Below are 19,807 nucleotides of genomic sequence, written 5' to 3'. Positions count from 1 at the left end.
CACATTGAGGCCATGCAGGGGGAGTGTGGACAGGTTAAGGTGGGGGTGAGGGGGGAGTGTGGACAGGTTAAGGTGGGGGTGCGGGGGGAGTGTGGACGTTAAGGTGGGGGTGCGGGGGGAGTGTGGACGTTAAGGTGGGGGTGCGGGGGGAGTGTGGACAGGTTAAGGTGGGGGTGCGGGGGGAGTGTGGACGTTAAGGTGGGGGTGCGGGGGGAGTGTGGACAGGTTAAGGTGGGGGTGAGGGGGGAGTGTGGACAGGTTAAGGTGGGGGTGAGGGGGGAGTGTGGACAGGTTAAGGTGGGGGTGCGGGGGGAGTGTGGACAGGTTAAGGTGGGGGTGAGGGGGGAGTGTGGACAGGTTAAGGTGGGGGTGCGGGGGGAGTGTGGACGTTAAGGTGGGGGTGCGGGGGGAGTGTGGACAGGTTAAGGTGGGGGTGTGGGGGGAGTGTGGACGTTAAGGTGGGGGTGCGGGGGGAGTGTGGACAGGTTAAGGTGGGGGTGTGGGGGGAGTGTGGACAGGTTAAGGTGGGGGTGTGGGGGGAGTGTGGACAGGTTAAGGTGGGGGTGTGGGGGGAGTGTGGACAGGTTAAGGTGGGGGTGTGGGGGGAGTGTGGACAGGTTAAGGTGGGGGTGTGGGGGGAGTGTGGACAGGTTAAGGTGGGGGTGTGGGGGGAGTGTGGACAGGTTAAGGTGGGGGTGTGGGGGGAGTGTGGACAGGTTAAGGTGGGGGTGCGGGGGGAGTGTGGACAGGTTAAGGTGGGGGTGTGGGGGGAGTGTGGACAGGTTAAGGTGGGGGTGTGGGGGGAGTGTGGACGTTAAGGTGGGGGTGTGGGGGGAGTGTGGACAGGTTAAGGTGGGGGTGCGGGGGGGGTGTGGACAGGTTAAGGTGGGGGTGCGGGGGGAGTGTGGACGTTAAGGTGGGGGTGTGGGGGGAGTGTGGACAGGTTAAGGTGGGGGTGCGGGGGGAGTGTGGACAGGTTAAGGTGGGGGTGAGGGGGGAGTGTGGACAGGTTAAGGTGGGGGTGAGGGGGGAGTTTGGACAGGTTAAGGTGGGGGTGCGGGGGGAGTGTCTACAGGTTAAGTAGTGCTGGGCTTGTCACTGCTACGTTGACACTTTGAAATGTGTGTCCGGACAAACGGGAAAATCTGGGTCAGTTGATTCTTAAACTTTTTTAATTTCAAGGACCCCTAAGGGTCCATTTGGAACCCCCTCAAGGAACCCTGAGGGTGCCTGGACACCACTTTGAGAACCACTGTCGAAGTAATGACCAGGTACGGAACGGTATAATAAAAAAAATGCCCCACAATATAACTAGTAAATCTGTATGGTTGACTAATTTAATACTATATAACGAGTACATCTAAAAAATAAGGCTCCAGAAATCCCAAAACAAACTAGTAAGGCTACTTCTTGGCCTTAAACATACAAACCCGTTTAACCCCTGTTCCTTTTGCTAGGGTCAGATGGCTCAGGGTTGAGGACAGAGTACAGCAACTTGCTATGGGCCTGGTCTACAAGATACACCACAACATTGGGATACCCATGTACCTGTCAAAATACTTCATAAACGTCCACAAGTCCACAATCACAACACATGTCCAACCCAGATTTGGCACAAACAAGGGAATTCACTCGTTCTCATGCTATGCAACAAAAATGTGGAATGCCCTAAAGGAGTAAAGGAGTGTAAAACCCTACTCACTTTAAAAACTGCCCTAAAAGAACACCTTCAGGAGGCTGCAATTCCAAACTGGCCCCTGTCAAAGTCTTTAACTTAACCTAAATAGGATTTGGATTGGTTCTGAAACACAGTTCTAGTTCCACCAGTGCAGGAACATCCTACTCTGGTGTTGAGTGTAGGACCCCTAACTTCCTACTCTGGTGTTGAGTGTAGGACCCCTAACATCCTACTCTGGTGTTGAGTGTAGGACCCCTAACATCCTACTCTGGTGTTGAGTGTAGGACCCCTAACATCCTACTCTGGTGTTGAGTGTAGGACCCCTAACTTCCTACTCTGGTGTTGAGTGTAGGACCCCTAACATCCTACTCTGGTGTTGAGTGTAGGACCCCTAACATCCTACTCTGGTGTTGAGTGTAGGACCCCTAACATCCTACTCTGGTGTTGAGTGTAGGACCCCTAACATCCTACTCTGGTGTTGAGTGTAGGACCCCTAACATCCTACTCTGGTGTTGAGTGTAGGACCCCTAACATCCTACTCTGGTGTTGAGTGTAGGACCCCTAACTTCCTACTCTGGTGTTGAGTGTAGGACCCCTAACATCCTACTCTGGTGTTGAGTGTAGGACCCCTAACATCCTACTCTGGTGTTGAGTGTAGGACCCCTAACATCCTACTCTGGTGTTGAGTGTAGGACCCCTACCGGTTCACAAGGTTCAACTTTATTATCAGCAATACCAATCACAAAGTAATAAGGTACGTGACAGTCCTTCTGCTCTAAAACCAACACGGCTACAGTATCAAGAGTTCTACGTTAAAACTCTGACCGTTCTGTCAAGTAGTACTGCTTGAAGCTCATAAGGGCAATATCTCCCTTGGACCAGCGGGGGTGGATCGCCTCTTGGTGTCTCACACACAGAAGACCCGGGTTTCAAGTCCCAGTCGGGTGATAAAAGAGCTACTTACTGTAAAAAGAGCTTAAATAAAGATAAACGGAAACTCATGCCTGAGCCGACCGCAGCTCGTGTAAGAGCCGCCCATGAGCAGGGCAGCTGACGCAAAGTTTAGCATTCCTGACCAGAATCTGATCACTTTTATAGGTTGAGAAGGGGCTTCCAGTTGCTCCTTCTCGCCCACCCAACCCCGGCCCACCCCAATCGAGGCCTTTCGATTGGCCGGTTTTGGGACGGCTGCGGGTTCTGACTCATGCATCACTATGCGACGGGGGGAAAAAGTGACGGTGTTTGTTCCACGTTCTGCGGTGTGACGGATATGCATGTTAATTCACACAGAGATGTGTGTCCAGGGAAAAATGACCGTGTTTAAGAGGTGGTGCAAGGTTGACCCTTACATGCCCCCCCCCCCTGTGTGTGTGTGTGTGTGTGTGTGTGTGTGTGTGTGTGTGTGTGTGTGTGTGTGTGTGTGTGTGTGTGTGTGTGTGTGTGTGCTCTTCTGTCATGTGAGTGTTGGGTGATTCACTCAGAAAATCAGACCGGTGTGTGTTTCATGTTTGCATTAATGTGTGTTTATGTGTCTGTGTACCATGTGTTAATGGGGATATGTGTGTGTACAGTTAAGCATGTGTGTATTTGCTCATCTGTCGTGTGTGTGTGCGTGTGCGTGTGTGCGTGCGCGCGCGTGCGTGTGCGTGTGTGCGTGTGTGTGTGTGTGTTGAGCACTAGATCTTGAAGTTGTTTTCAAACTCTTAGCAAACCGTGTTTGCAACTTTTTCAACTTTAAATGTTTTTCCCCTGTAAATTAATTAATTAATGTAAATTAATTAATTAATGTAAATTAATTCCCTACTTTGTTATATTACAGTGTCACACAAAAGTAGCAAAAATGGCAGACCTACAAGCTCACAAGTCGCGATGCAACACGTTGTGAGCTTGTAGATCTGCTATTTTGGAAAATTGTTTGAGGTGAAAGTGAAAGTGGTGTGATGTGTGTGTGTGTGTGATATGTGTGTGTGTGTGTGTGGGTTTTATAAATATTGAAAAGTATTAACGAGACCTTGTGACTAAATCAGAACTGCACTGGGTCCATTTGGAACTCAAGTTATTTTTCCCGCTTCTTAAAAAGTAACCGTTTTGGACATACTAGGTTTCTGACCGACATCTACCATAACCAGGTTTTATTCAGACTATTATCACATAGCCAGTGGCCTGATTTACTGTGTGTGTGTGTGTGTGTGTGTGTGTGTGTGTGTGTGTGTGTGTGTGTGTGTGTGTGTGTGTGTGTGTGTGTGTGTGTGTGTGTGTGTGTGTGTGTGTGTGTGTGTGTGTGTGTGTGTGTGTGTGTGTGTGTGGTATGTACATATAAGTGTTTCGCCTCGTGTGTGTGACTGTGTGTGTGTGAGTTAATCTTTCCCATTGCCGTGTGGGGGGGTGAAAGGCCACATGACCGTTGGCCCCCCGGTGTCATGGCCCTGTAACCGGACCCCCCCCTAGATGGGGGTGGGGTTGGAACGAGCCTAAGATTTACTGCGGGCGTAAAGGCATATTCTATAAACATTGACACACACACCAGCTGCCTGGCAGCCCTCACCGCAACCAGGGCTGAGCCCTGACCCCCCCCCACCCCACACACACACGCACACACACACACACGCACACACACACACACGCACACTATTACTTGTGAGGACATCAACATTTTAGGACGACATTGAACATTGCTGTATATAACCCGACAATATCACCCTCACAACTACATATACTGTAAAGTAATGAAAACTCTAAAAGAAAAACAGAACCTCTAAATATGTAATGCAAACGTTGAACATAAAACAACCATTTTTCTTGTCTCACAAGTATAGTAATACTCACACACGCACACACACGTGCACACACACACACACACACACACGCACACACACGCACGCACGCACACGCACACGCACACACACACACACACAGTGGTGTGTGTGTCCCCTCCAGCGCGGCGCGGGGGGTGGCCTGGTGGCCTCACCCACCACCTGCTCTGCCAATGTGACCTGTCTGTCAGCGGCCAGCGGTGTGGTAGAAGTACTCTGATGGTTTTACTTTAAGTAAAAAGTACAAATACCACAACGATGTAGAAATACAAAGTAAAAAGTCCCAAAAGTTCTACTTGTGTAAGATTACAAAATGGGCAAAAGTGTCACAATATACCCGATGTAAAAATATACTCAATATTTTTTAATGTGTGAAAACGTTTTTACAAGCTCACAACGTGTTGCATGCATCGCAATGCGTAGTGAACTTGTAGATCACTATTAGCCGATCTGCAAGCTCAGCTTGTAGATTGGTTATTCGCCGATTGGCTATTGTTGAATAGATAAGCTTTATAAAATAGGGCTAAATGTAGTCATAGTCATAGTAAAGTTAATTGTAAAAATTACAATATGTTTCAACTGAGATGTTAGAGCAGAAGTGTAAAACGTATTGAAAAATGGACATACTCAAGTTTTTAAAGTACAGTACTTGAGTAAATGTATGTAGTTAGTTACTTTTAAGCACTTGTCGACAGCGATGGCACACAGATATGCACACGGCCACAGGACCGCGCGCTCAACGAGGGAATGATATCAGCACTTAAGACGTGCAGGGATGTATACGGCACACTTGTGTAGGCCTGTAGGGATACTTATACTGGCTGTCTGACCACTTGATGCCTAATGATATCACATGTGTGCATAACGGCAGAGTGGACTCGCATGCATGTGTGTATTTTTGCACATACGGTGAAACTGTGTGCACTGACACACACACACACACACACACACACACACACACACACACACACACACACACACACACACACACACACACACACACACACACACACACACACTTGAATTGAGACTCTATAGCAGGGCTGGGCAATATACTGTATCGATTCGATGTTATTATAGGTGAATAGGTATATATATATATATATATATATATATATATATATAGGTATATATATATATATATATATATATAGGTAAATACATGTTGAATTCCGGACTTTTACTTGTAACAGAGTATTTCTATATTGCAGTATTGATACTTTTACTTAAGTGAAACATTTGAGTACTTTTCCCACCACTGATATTCACATTATCGATACTGAGGTTGTTCAACCCACCCTAAGTGACACACACACACACACACACACACACACACACACACACACACACACACACACACACGTGTGTGACCCTGTCTGTGCTCTGCCAGTACTGTGCACTAACTGCTCATGTAAATATGTAAAGTGTGCACTGACTGGCATACCGTATAAATGTCTGCCCTGTCTGTGCTTTACTGGTTGGACCAGACCAGACCAGCCGGGGTTCTCAAACTGTTCTGGCTCAGGTCCCCCCCTGTAAATAACTTTATCATCTACGGCAGGGGTTCTCAAACTTTTTCATGTCAAGGACCCCCAAATTGACACTTATTAGCCCGCGGACCCCCATTTGAAAAGATATGCCAGGGACCCCCATAAGAGAAGATTTTTTTTACGGCTCTAGCAGTGATTCTCAACCATTTTAATTCCAAGGACCCCCAGTTTGACATGCATTAGGACTACGGACCCCCATTTAATGGCATTTATACCTCTGGGACCCCAATTCATATTGTAAAATCAATTTTAATTTAACTCTGAGAGTGTACAAATGGAACCAAATGGACCCGTTAGGGTCCATTTGGTTCCATTTGTACACTCTCAGAGTTACAGACCCATGAGGGTCCATTGGTTCATAACTATCTATCATTTAGCTGGGGACCCCCTGGAACTCCCTCAAGGACCCCTAGGGGTCCCCGGACCCCACTTTGAGAACCAATGATCTACGGCACCCCTGAATGACATTGTTACTTTCTAGAACCTTATGTCATATTATACGCTACGTAAATATGCTAAACTTTCCCTCTAACATTCAGTACGTCACGAGGACAACTTAAGACAATATCCGTTTCCATTAGGACAGAACGTGAGCGTTGTGAGCTTGTAGATCTGCTATTTTTGGCGAAGAGACTTGGTGTACTGTAGAATGAAAAAAAAAGCACCAAGAACAGTGTAACTCACGTCCGTTTTATTAACGAGTAGACGGTCTAAGAGGTTAAACTGAAGTGATGTTGATGAATTCCAAATATTATCAAAGTATTCTGCGGCACCCCTGGACTTGCACCCTAGGGCGCCGCCGCGCCGGTGCCACGGCACCCACTTTGAGGAACCCTGTCGTAGAGCCAGGTGATGAGTTCTGGTACTTGGCTTCATTATGGTAACACTGTGGTTCAGTGTTCATTTTGACCAATGTTTGTTTTAGTCTTCTGAAATATTTACATTTTAGTCTAATTTGAGTTGACTAAATATAAGATTTTGTCACCTAAATTCATCGTTGATTTAGTCGGCTGAAATATTTTTTTGCGGGCTGTGATGGTGTCGTAATGCATGCAAAAATGTGACGATTTACAAGCTCACAACGCGGTGTGCAGCGACATGCTGTGAGCTTGTAGATCGGCTATTACCGAAGCATAAATGTACTTGTCTTAGTTCTACTGAATCTCTTCATTGCTAGCCCCTCCCTTTTAACATTTTAATCTAGTTTTTATTTGTTGACGCACATTTTTCATCATAGTTTTAGTCGACAAAATCAACATTGATATGGTGCATGGAAAAAAAGCATTAAAAAACGAGTAGTCAACTAACTAAGTCTTTGTCGACTAGGCCTAAACCAACTGATGAATTGACGAGTATTTAGTTGTCGAGTATTAAGCCGAGTATTTAGTTGTCGAGTATTAAGCCGAGTATTTAGTTGTCGAGTATTAAGCCGAGTATTTAGTTGTCGAGTATTAAGCCGAGTATTTAGTTGTCGAGTATTAAGCCGAGTATTTAGTTGCCAAATGATCTTTTTTATATAAGTATAAATTAGCCAAGATTTGTGTCATTAAAGTTTAAAAAAAAAACATTTTTATGGTCTATCTGCAAGGTCACAGCCAACTATTTGAAAAGACTCAATATATATACAGTATAGGGTTAAACTGATGTTGTCATATTCTGCAATTTTGCTGGGGACCCCCTGGAATCCCCTGAAGGACCCCTGGGGGTCCCTGGACCCCACAGTGTAAGTATTGAATGCTCTCACCATGGCTCTCTCACATGACAATGGGAAGCTCGTACGTACAATAAATACACAACGTGAATTTCAATCTATTTCTTCTTCCTTTTTTTCTCTTTCCAGGACGGAATGAACTGATAGCACGGTACATCAAGCTCCGCACCGGGAAGACACGGACGAGAAAGCAGGTGAGAGAAAGACTCTTTAACAGGGGGTCCGGGACCCCTAGGGGTTCCTCAGAGTTACTACAGGGGGTCCGCCAAATCTTTGTGTGATATGATTTTTTTTTTTTTTTTTTACATTAACCACTTCAACCCTAGCATCCCTTTTCTGAGGAAAAATAGCCGATCTACAAGCTCACAACGCCTCGCAGCGCGAGGCGTTGTGAGCTTGTAGATCGGCTAGTTTTCGGCTAATTATTAAGAGTTATAGGTGTAGAGACTATAGAGCGAAAAAAGAGCGGCAAAAGTTTATCTGAAACACAATTTTATACAATATAGAGCTAGGGGGTCCTTGGCCTGAAAACGTTGAAGACCCCTGCTTTAAGTGATAGGTTCCATGGTTCAAACAATAGGTTTTTATTGTTGTTGTGAAATGTATTTCACAACAACAAAAGTGCAACAACAAATTAAAATCAACATCAACAGATGGCGCTCGGGTGGCACAGTGGTAAAGTGCCCTGCCCATCACCATGGAAGTTCAGTCAGGCAACAATTGGATTGGATTAGAATATAATTTATTAAGCAAGCTTGAGCATAGATATAGGAAGCATAAAGAAGCATAGTTTGGCGTCAGGTCTCTGAATCCATTCACTCCCTGTGAGAATAACATTTTAATAAATGTTACATGCCAAATAGCATTTACAGGGAGTGAATAAAGACCCCCATGGGGATCTAGAAACAGAACCTACAGGTGGATGCCGGGGAGGCGGTGGGATGAGACTATTCATGGTAGCAGCATACGTAGCAAGCAAAGCGGCAGATTTGCAGGATCTCAGCAACAGCGCAGCAGCAGCGTCGGCACGACAGCCCAGCAGAAGAGCGCAACTAGAATGAACAGAACAGGTAGGCAGAGCAATGCTTATAACCCACCGACCAGGAGAAAAATGCATGTGACTAGTCACCTGGTCGGATGGCCCAATCCCTGAGTTGCCTGGCCTGAACTAGCTCCGTAAACTGCGCCTCATTTGTGAGTTCAAATCCACCGTGGGTAGGGGTGTGCCGATACACTAATTTCATGATACCATACGATACGATATTGGGCTCACGACATCGATACGATATATGGCACTTTTTTATTATGAAAATATATGGGGGGGGAAGAAGCAAATGGAAAAACAAATACTTTTTGCATTATTATTATTGCAAAAAAAAACGTTTTTTTTTGTTGTTTTTTTTTAACGATACATATTGTCGATACATATCGTCACGTATTGCGATATATATCGCGGGACGATATATCCTACCCCTAACCCCTAATGGATAGATACATTACACAGTTGGAGGAGAAACCCAAAGACATTCCACAAATAGTGTCTGTCGGGTGGAAATGTCCAAAACTTACTTTTCAGGATTCAAATTCAAAAGCATCAAAAGTAGCAGATCTACAAGCTCCAACGGCGTCGCTTTGCTCCGCGTTTCGAGCTTGTAGATCTGCTACTTTTGATGCTTTTGTGTGACGCTGCAGTATGATCAAGTAGGATGTTAAATTACGTAAAAACACATAAAGTTATAATGGAGATAAGAGGTTTCTGCCTGACAGCAACTAAATGCTTGTCTAAACAGTGTTTTTTAGGTGGTTCTTGACCATGTCCACAGAGGCTACAGCTCTTTATGAAAGGACATTATTCCAGAGTCTGGGATCTAACAGACTGAAAGGCTTTCAGTTATTCATCCGGTACGAGGAACGACTAATACACCCTGGTGGTCAGCTGACCTTAGGGGTCGTTGCTGGGCACATAAATATTCAGGTGCGACGCGTTGAGAGAGCTTATAGATCGGCTATTTTCGGCGAATGTTGGCCTATCAAGAAGACATGCCCAGAATTGGGATGCTGCTGGCAGTGCTGCCCCCCGGGACGGTTAAAACTCCGGAGACGGAGACCACTCGTCCGACGCAAAACATCAGGTGACCCGAGCTGTCTTCAACCGTCACATTATTGTCTATCAACGCCTGGAAAAAAGGCAGTGAGAGAGAGGGCATGATGACAGTACCAAATCTGTCCCCCCCCTCCGTCCTCACACACACACACACACACACACACACACACACACACACACACACACACACACACACACACACACACACACACACACACACACACACACACACACACACACACACACACACACACACACACACACAGGCTACTGTAGTTGCAATGTGCCCGGTTGGACGACTAACCCATTAAGACCGGGAACGATATCTCTGTGTCATTTTAAGATTTCTTTGGGTTATTCAAAAATAGCAGATCTACAAGCTCATATGAACTTGTAGATCTGCTGTTTTTGAAAAATCTTGAAAATTTGTGCAAATCTTTGAACATAACATATCATTTTTTTAAGCGAACATTTTTAACTCTGTTACAACTTCTGGGGGTCCCTGGAACAAAACATTTTGAGATGGGGGGGTCCACGGCCAAATACATATATGTTTTGAGAACCACTGATGTTATAGCAACATAAGTGTTTTAAAAAAAACTAAGATATTTGTAGAATGCCCAGAAGCAAAGATTTGAGTTAAACATTTAAAGTGTTAAAAATGTTTGCTTTAAAAATATATATAATCAAAGACCCACGGTATACGGCAGATCTACAAGCTCATAGCGCGGCACTCGGTGCCGCGCTATGAGCTTGTAGATCTGCTATTTTTTTTTATAGCCCGGAGAAATGTAAAAGATGACAGAGATGCGTTCCCGGTGTGAAGGGGCCCCAAACTGATTTAGGACCCCGGGGCCCGATGCACAGATGCTATAAGATCGTATGTCGGTGTTGTTTGTTCACCACCTCCCTCGCCGAGCCCCGGCCGGGGGGCTCGTTAGAAGAGGAGAGACGCCAGGGATGAGGGGTGATCCGGGCGGGCGAGCGGGTGAGCGAGCGAGCGAGGGGCGTGTGAGCCTGGGATTTGGAACCTTATCCCCGCGCTGCGGGGACCCGATACGGTTGGGCTGAGGTATGGGGGGCACTGAGAGACCAGGGGAGAAAAGAGAGGGTCCCCCCCCCCCTGGCTGGGATATAGGGTTAGACTGGGAATGTGTGTGTGTGTGTGGGGGGGGGGGTGTCAGGCAGGGTTATTATAGTTAAAGCTGCACTATGTAACTTTCCTCTTCTACCCCGGATTTGAACCCGCGTCTCCTGCGCAAGCGCTGAAATGTTGACCATTGAGCTACATTAATATCTCCTGATCGCTCAGGGGATATTAGACATTTAATACATGATAACATACTATAATATTATACATTTAATACATGATAACATACTATAATATTATACTATAATATTAGACATTTAATACATGATAACATACTATAATATTAGACATTTAATACATGATAACATACTATAATATTATACTATAATATTAGACATTTAATACATGATAACATACTATAATATTAGACATTTAATACATGATAACATACTATAATATTATACTATAATATTAGACATTTAATACATGATAACATACTATAATATTAGACATTTAATACATGATAACATACTATAATATTATACTATAATATTAGACATTTAATACATGATAACATACTATAATATTAGACATTTAATACATGATAACATACTATAATATTATACTATAATATTAGACATTTAATACATGATAACATACTATAATATTAGACATTTAATACATGATAACATACTATAATATTAGACATTTAATACATGATAACATACTATAATATTAGACATTTAATACATGATAACATACTATAATATTAGACATTTAATACATGATAACATGCATTTAATCTGGACCTTCAGGTCAAAATTTGTGTCAAACCAGTAACAGGATGGTGTCAAAGGTTAAGTCTCACCTAGACACAGGATCTATAATACATTACATTACATTACATTACATTACAATACATTACATTACATTACATTACATTACATTACATTACAATACATTACATTACATTACAGTCATTTAGCAGACACTTTTATCCAAAGAGACTTACAATAAGTGCATTCAACATAGGTAGGGAACAAAACTACTAATCACCAGAAGTCTGAAGTGCATTTTCTGCAAAAACAAGCAACCAAGAGTATACCTAGTGCTAAGGTAAAAGTGCTATATATCAGCTACATACTTTCTTAAACAGATGAGACAAAATAGGAGAATCAAATGAGCACGAGCTAAAACGGACGTCTCAATAGAAGAGCAGGGAGACCAAATACAACCACCCAAATTGTATGAGTTATATTGTATTAACATACTGTACCATAACAGATTGTACAAAATTACATTTTATTCATTAAAGAAAAGTTACATAGTGCCGCTTCAACTAAAACTAACGTAAACTAGAAAAACTAAAAGTGACCCTAAAACTAATAAAAAAAACTACAAAAACTGAGACTTTTCACAAAATGAAAAACTAAATGAATCTAGCAAACATGTCAGCAGGTTGAGACCATGGGATGGGGTGGAGGGGGAGAGAGAGAGAGAGAGAGAGAGAGAGAGAGAGAGAGAGAGAGAGAGAGAGAGAGAGAGAGAGAGAGAGAGAGAGACAGAGAGAGAGAGAGAGAGAGAGAGAGAGAGAGAGAGAGAGAGAGAGAGAGAGAGAGAGAGAGAGAGAGAGAGAGAGAGAGAGAGAGAGAGAGAGAGAGAGAGAGGGACATCTGCTGGTCTCTCCACCATCAGCCACCTTCACCTCAGGAAGCATTTTGTACAGTAGCACACTTTAAAGCACCTTTAAGCCCTACTATATATACATGTAAATGGTGTGTTTGTAGCACCTCTATCCAAAGAACTTCACAACGTACATCACATTCACACACACACACACACACACACACACACACACACACACACACACACACACACACACACACACACACACACACACACACACACACACACAGGGGTTCAGTGTGTTGCTCGAGGACACTTCCACGTTAACGCAGGGGAGAGCCGGGGGTCGAACCGGCCGATTCCCAAGCGGCCGCTCCACCTCCTGAGCCTCTTGATGAATTGAATACACAGGACCACAATATTTGTGTGACCGGTATCCTTTTAGCATTAATGTATAAGTGTACCTCTGTACTTTTTGCAAACTGTTAATAAATGATTCAATCAATCAAAAGCCACTGTCACTACTTATTTGTTGTATGACGAATGGTGGAAAATCGCTGATCTACAAGCTCACAATGTATCACGTAGCAATTGCTTTAGCTTGTAGACAATTTAGAATTTGTATAAAAATGATACAAAATAAATAAACATTTTGGAAACTTTTGGAATAATTTTGCCTGGTATATTGACATGCCTAAATAAGGTACACCCAGGTTAAACGTTGTTAAGAGTATACAGTCCATATGTTTGGACGGTGCAGAAGTGCACTACAGCCTCCATTCACATGGTGGTTTGCCCCGTCAGCCCAGAAGTCACGCAGTGTGTTTTTCTTCAGTGCTCCATAGGACCTTGGCTTAATCCATTAAGACCAGGAACGCATCTCTATCATTTTAACATTTCTTTGGCTATTTTTTAAAAAATTGTGAATTCGGATTATACAAATGTCATCTAAATCCAGTCATCTAAAACAGTTTTTTGAAAAAAAAGTATGTTGCTATATCAGTGGTTCTCAAACTTTTTCATGCCAAGGACCCCCAAAATTATATGTATTTGGCCGCGGACCCCCATCTCAAGCTCGTAGCGTGGCACCGAATGCCGTGCTACGAGCTTGTAGATCTGCTATTTTTGAATAGCCAAAGAAATCTAAAAATGACACAGATGCGTTCCCGGTCTTAATGGGTTAACAACCTGTAATCACAGTGATGCTTGTGCCATGCTGAGACATACAGAAACCTCCTATCTCCATACTCTAACTTTTTGTGTATTTTTTTTCCTGTAAATTAATCTATTAATTATCTCTACTTGATCATACTACAGCATCACACAAAAGCATCAAAAGTAGCAGATCTACAAGCTCGAAACGCGCCGCGTTTTGAGCTTGTAGATCTGCTACTTTTGCACATATGAGGTTTCCACCCGACAGAGGCGATGTAGTACCATGTAGACTCTACATGGTCTGCATTGTAGAGTAAAAGGTTGGTATAAAGGCCCCCGGTGGCTCAACCACTTAACTCCAGCAGCCTCCTGGGTTCCATTCTCGGACCTCAAAAGACCTGCTTGCATCATGCGTGGGCCGCTCACTCGCCACTGGCCCTGCCTTCAACAAAGCACAAATGTCACAGCCCTAGTGGTCCCTTAACACATTCCCTGCCAGAGTTTTATTTTATTTTATTCCCACCCAGTGCCAGCATTTTTTACGATTTTTTTTACCTTTTTAAACAATTTTTTAAGTAGTCACAAAATATGTTCTGTGATAACCATCCTCACGGTGATCCCCTCATTACACACACACAGGAGTCTCGTAGAATCGTGGAAAGAAAATAATCCGATCGCAGTAATCCATTCCATAATTGCAGCCAGTTGAAAAAAACATGTTTCACCCAAAAATACATGGTAAAAAAAAAAGTACACAGGAGCCGAGATACAGGATTTTTAAGTAATAAGTTAACCAGGGAGTGAATGGAGTAGCAAATCTTTAGATAGCGATATCTCTGGTTCTGTGTGGATTTTTTATTTTTTTTACTTTTATTTTGAAAAGACGGACATGTCCGTTTTTGGCAGTTAATGTGTTAAACGTCTCTGGATCAGGGCCCACTTCCAAAAAAAGATTTTAGTGCACTGGTTCTCAACGTGGGGTCTGGGGACCCCCAGGCGGTCCTTGTGGGTTACCAGGCAGTTCCCACCATTAAATGAATGATAGTTAGGAACCAAATGGTCCCTTACGGGTCTTTAACTCTGTGTGTGTGTGTGTGTGTGTGTGTGTGTGTGTGTGTGTGTGTGTGTGTGTGTGTGTGTGTGTGTGTGTGTGTGTGTGTGTGTGTGTGTGTGTGTGTGTGTGTGTGTGTGTTTCAGGTGTCTAGTCACATCCAGGTGCTAGCACGGAGGAAGGCCCGGGAGATTCAGGTGAAGCTGAAGGTACGATACGTGAGTCACCTTCATCTTTTTATTCTTCTACTTCCTGACTGTTGAAAACAATGTGGCAACTACAGTGTGATTATGGTGCATTAGAAGGATCCCTGGCTAATGAGCCTTATAATATGCCTTAATACATTATAATTGCCCTCTATAAGTAAAATGAATTAAAAACACCTTCAATATTTATTTTAGAAATAGTTCATCTTTTACTCAAGGGGGACAACACCTGTTCATGTGTGGTCCGGTCCTATGGAATGTACAGTATTTAAAATATTGTTTTGATGCTCATATTAACCGTAGGAAGTATTAAGTAGTTTTTTTATTATCACATGCATTCCATACATTCCATAAGGCTGGACCACACATGGACATGTGACATCATCAACTTGCAACGGGCCCCATTGAGTAAAATATTAAACATTTCTAAAATAAATGAAATATTGAAGATGGTGTGTGTGTGTGTGTGTGTGTGTGTGTGTGTGTGTGTGTGTGTGTGTGTGTGTGTGTGTGTGTGTGTGTGTGTGTGTGTGTGTGTGTGTGTGTGTGTGTGTGTGTGTGTGTGTGTGTGTGTACTTTGGTGCATGTACTATGCAGGCTGTCGTTTTAGGGGGTTCGTTCATGTGACCTTCATGTGAATTCATGTGAACTGCACTGTTTACCTATGTTTGACTGTAAACATACCTGTGCATTTAGTGCTTATTTAACAACTCAAATTGTTTGAATTGTTTGGAAAAAAATCGAAACATTTTGGGAGGCCAGGGTGAAGGAGATTAAAAACCAAGGCTGAACAGAGGCTATAGCAGGGAGAAGGAAATGACATTCTATCATCTCTCTGCATAATGCACTTTTATCATAGCTGAGGAAGGTGATTCAATATGTGTGTGTGTGGTCGTCACAAAGCCATGCATTCACCTTCCATCACCACAAAGAGCTCATCATTGGCTATTTTAATTGCACTCCCTTAATGGACGCTATAGTTTTGAATGGAAGGCTCATTGCTCGTGACACTTTTCAATGAATCCTTCCCGATACAATGCCGGCACATCCCCGAGGCCGTGCTGCTGCACGATGACCAACAATACCAACCAGCAGCGCAATTTGTCCCTGAAACAAATTAATCTGTGGATTGTTCCTCCTAGGCATTTCATTTAGGTAATATCTCAATAAAAGAAGTTTATACTGTACCCATCCAAAGCTCATACATGCCTGTCCCCCCAGCACTTTCTCAGTTTACATTTCTCATCCACACACACACGCACGCACGCACACACACACCGACACACACACACTCTCTCTCCGTCACCTTGGACGGTGGCCCACGTGGCTCAGCTGGCAGAGCGCGGCCTCGGTCACAGGGTTGGTCTCTCTGACAGGCCCTTTTAAAAATGTCTTTGGTGTAACTGAGCTCCGTAGCACATGTACCTCCCCATATTTCAGTTATGCCCTTGTGTTGGCCAGTTCTGGGAACAAGAATGCACTGTGTGGCCTTGCCCACATTAGGGCTGGGCCTGGCCCGGGCGGCAAGTGCCCTGTAGCCCCCCTGGGGGGGGGGATTTGGAAAGTGCTGAAGTGGTGGATTTCAAAAAGACAACAGAGCACATGAGAGGTGCATGTCACCCTATACGCTGGGAAGGGCATTGTTGTTTAAAACCCATCTTAACGTGTTAATTTCCCTTTTCAGTATTAGCATTGCCCGTCCGTGTTAGCGCAGCGTGAGTGACTTAGCATTAGGCATTAACCTTCAGCCATTCAAAAATAGCTAATCTACAAGCTCACACTCGCTCCGAGGTTGTAGATAGGTATTCTTTCAAAAATGTACTAACCCTCTGGAATATTTTGTAAAAATGCTTAAGAATTCCGCCTACAATGACATGCCCAATATTTAGCGACACCAGGGTTAATGTGGCTAACGTGTTAGCATGTGGGACCATGCGTTGCGTGCCCTGCCTTCCACTATGACCTCTAACAGAAGCTGGTTGTCAACACTGACGCCCCGGCCTCTGCCAAGGCAATAAACTTAACTCCTGTCCTGACCCAAAGGCCCTTGACTGCAGTATCACCCTTACTGCCCTGGCACCCTTTGCCAGTGCGGGGACCGACAAACAAACACACCATGATGCAAACTCTGCTTCGGTCTTTCCCCTTTGGCCATTTTAGGGCTTTACTGCTCGTGTTACCGCTGAAACGGGGCACTGAATGATGCAGACTAAACAGGGGTGCGAGCGAGTGAGGAGACAGTGCACCCTTCTGCCTCACTCTCTCTCTCTCTGTCCGCACAGAGTACAAAACATGTTGGCCCACAAAGCAACCAAGGCATGGCACCCCCATATCTTCAAAGCCTGATCCAACCCTATGCGACCCTTCCCGCTCACTCAGATCAGCTAACACAGGGAAGCTGTCAGAACCTTCCCTAAAACATCCGGGACAACGCTCCACACACGCGCCTCTTCTACCCTTCTGGCTCCCAAACTGTGGCACAAACTCAACATTAAAGTTAGAACTGCAGACTCACTCCCAAGCTTCCGCCGTAATCTGAAGACTGGCCTCTAAAGACTCCACGTTAGCCCGGGCCCCGTAGCACTTGCCCTCCTAGCCTTGACAACCTTGCAGGCTGATGCAACGGTTAAAATGTAATTTAGATAACATGTTACGTACGTAATGAAGACAGGTGCTAGCTTCATTTGTTGACCTGGCATCCTATAGTTTGTATAGTTTCAATGTACAGATAATATATATTTTTTATATTATACTGTTTAGACTGATGATAGGTTCTTGGTTTACCTATGATCCTAGATTACTGTTTCTATGCAGTTGACGTATTACCTAAATGCCTAAGTCGTCTCTCTGTCTTTGTGGGTCCCGTAGGACCAGGCCGCCAAGGACAAGGCCCTGCAGAGTATGGCCACCATGTCGTCGGCCCAGATCCTCTCAGCCACGGCCTTCCAGAACAAAATGGCTCTCCAGGGCCTGTCGAGGCAGGCGTACCCCACTGCTGGTGGAGTGAGTCTAAACATTAAAACATATTACAGAGCAGTGGTTCTTCTCAATCTTTTTATTTTATCTCTGGGCCACACTAGCATATCGTTGCTGTCGGGCAGAAACCTCTTATCTCCATATTTTAACCTTTCGTGTTTTTTATTTAGTTTTAGTCATAGTCTTTTGAATAAACTTCCATTTAGTTTTAGTCATATTTTAGTCATCTGAAATGTTTTAGTTTTTGTCTAGTTTCAGTCGACAAAATATCATAAGATAATAGTCGACTAAATCTACAGTTGATTTAGTCGACTAAAATGTATTTTGGCGGTGCCTTGATGGCGTCGTAATGGCTGAAAATAGCAGATCTACAAGCTCACAACGCATCGCAGCGCGATGCGTTGTGAGCTTGTAGATCGGCTATTTTCAGCATGCACACCCTAGCGCAACCAAACATAAAATGACTTGTCTTTTAGTTCTACTGGATCTCTTCTCCACTAGATCCCTCACTAACATTTTAGTCTAGTTTCTATTTGTTGACGAAATTGTCAATATATTTACTCTTAGTTTTAGTCGTCATAGCTTAGTTTTTATTTAGTTTTCGGCAGTGTAAAAAGGTAGTCGACCAACATTTTTTGTCATAGTTTTAGCCGACGAAATCAACGCTGTGGCCTACTTGATCATCAACAGTAGCAGATCCGCAAACTGGAATTGCGGCACGAAGAGATTACTTTTGCTATTTTAGAATTTGAACGCTGAAAAGTAGCAGTGTTGGACTTGAGGTTTCTACCCGACAGAGACCATATTTTAAACAATCCCCAAGGACCGCCCCACCACCACCCCATAACTGGTTGATAAACTGTGCTACAGACGATCCACTGACATGTACTGGTGCATACTAGTCATCAAATATCTATCAAAAATAATATAAACGCAGTTGCTTCTTTTAGGGCTCGAGTTTATGCAGATAAATACATGACTGTCATTGATTGCACTGCAAATAAATGAAACGAAGAAAAATAAAACTGAGCATGATAAAAGTACATACATTTATAATCAATTAAAATGTAGGGTATTCCTACCTACAGTAGCGAGAACTTTGACCGTTGATTAGAATAGAAACTAATATTCTCAGATGCAGAACAAACACCAGCCTGTCTGTCTGTCTGTCTGTCTGTCTGTCTGTCTGTCTGTCTGTCTGTCTGTCTGTCTGCCTGTCTGTCTGTCTGTCTGTCTGTCTCTCTGTCTGTGCATGTAATAGAAAATATTCTGATTCCAGTTTGAAACTCAAGACATTTCATTGGGTTAGGGCTAATCTAGAAGCCTGTAATAGAATTCCTAATGTAAAAAACATGATGTGGCTGACTGTGCATTCTCTGTTACTGTGAAAAAGTATTTTCTTTTACTGTTAATGTTGAAGTCCTATGATGTGTTTTTTTTCTTTCTTTTTGTGTTTGTGAAGACGATCACAACCATGATGTCTGATTGAATGTAGAGTATTTGTATCATATTGACTTTTTTTTCCATTATTTTCACAGTTTTGGCATGGGGGACTCCCAGGGCAGCCCGGTGGTCCAGAGGAGTAAGTAACCATTTGGTCAACTTGTATACAGTAGTACACATGTTTGATTTGGTCTCTGTCGGGTGTCCAAAATTGTTACTTTTCAGGATTCAAATAAAAAAATAGCAAAAGCAGCAGATCTACAAGCTCAAAACACACACCGCGTTTCGAGCCTTTCAAGCCTTTCGAGCGGACCCGACAGCAACGATATAATGTGTTTTCGGTCTTCTTCTAAGGTACATGATACTGACATGGTGGCACTATGGTGAATGCACCTGATGTAGGA

General features: G+C 43.8%; 1 protein-coding gene across 6 annotated transcripts in view; it reads left to right on the top strand.

The window, feature by feature from the left end:
* tead4 (TEA domain transcription factor 4) overlaps positions 1–19,807 on the top strand; it is an 88,734-nt gene that overhangs the window by 44,367 nt on the left and 24,560 nt on the right. For 2 of the 6 annotated variants that reach the window (XM_084059310.1, XM_084059308.1), the window contains exons 3-6: positions 7,882–7,946; positions 14,925–14,987; positions 17,853–17,987; positions 19,499–19,542. In XM_084059310.1, coding sequence (XP_083915436.1) covers positions 7,882–7,946; positions 14,925–14,987; positions 17,853–17,987; positions 19,499–19,542 — 307 coding nt within the window. Of the gene's footprint in view, positions 1–7,881; positions 7,947–14,924; positions 14,997–17,852; positions 17,988–19,498; positions 19,543–19,807 lie in introns of all 6 variants that reach the window. The other 4 variants (XM_084059309.1, XM_084059307.1, XM_084059312.1 and 1 more) reach the window with 3 other exon arrangements.

Source organism: Gymnoscopelus microlampas (genome assembly GCF_963454915.1).
Source record: "Gymnoscopelus microlampas genome assembly, chromosome: 6".
NCBI lineage: Eukaryota > Metazoa > Chordata > Actinopteri > Myctophiformes > Myctophidae > Gymnoscopelus > Gymnoscopelus microlampas.
The sequence above is the reverse complement of the archived record's forward strand: the minus strand, read 5'-3'. Positions and strand labels throughout refer to the sequence as shown.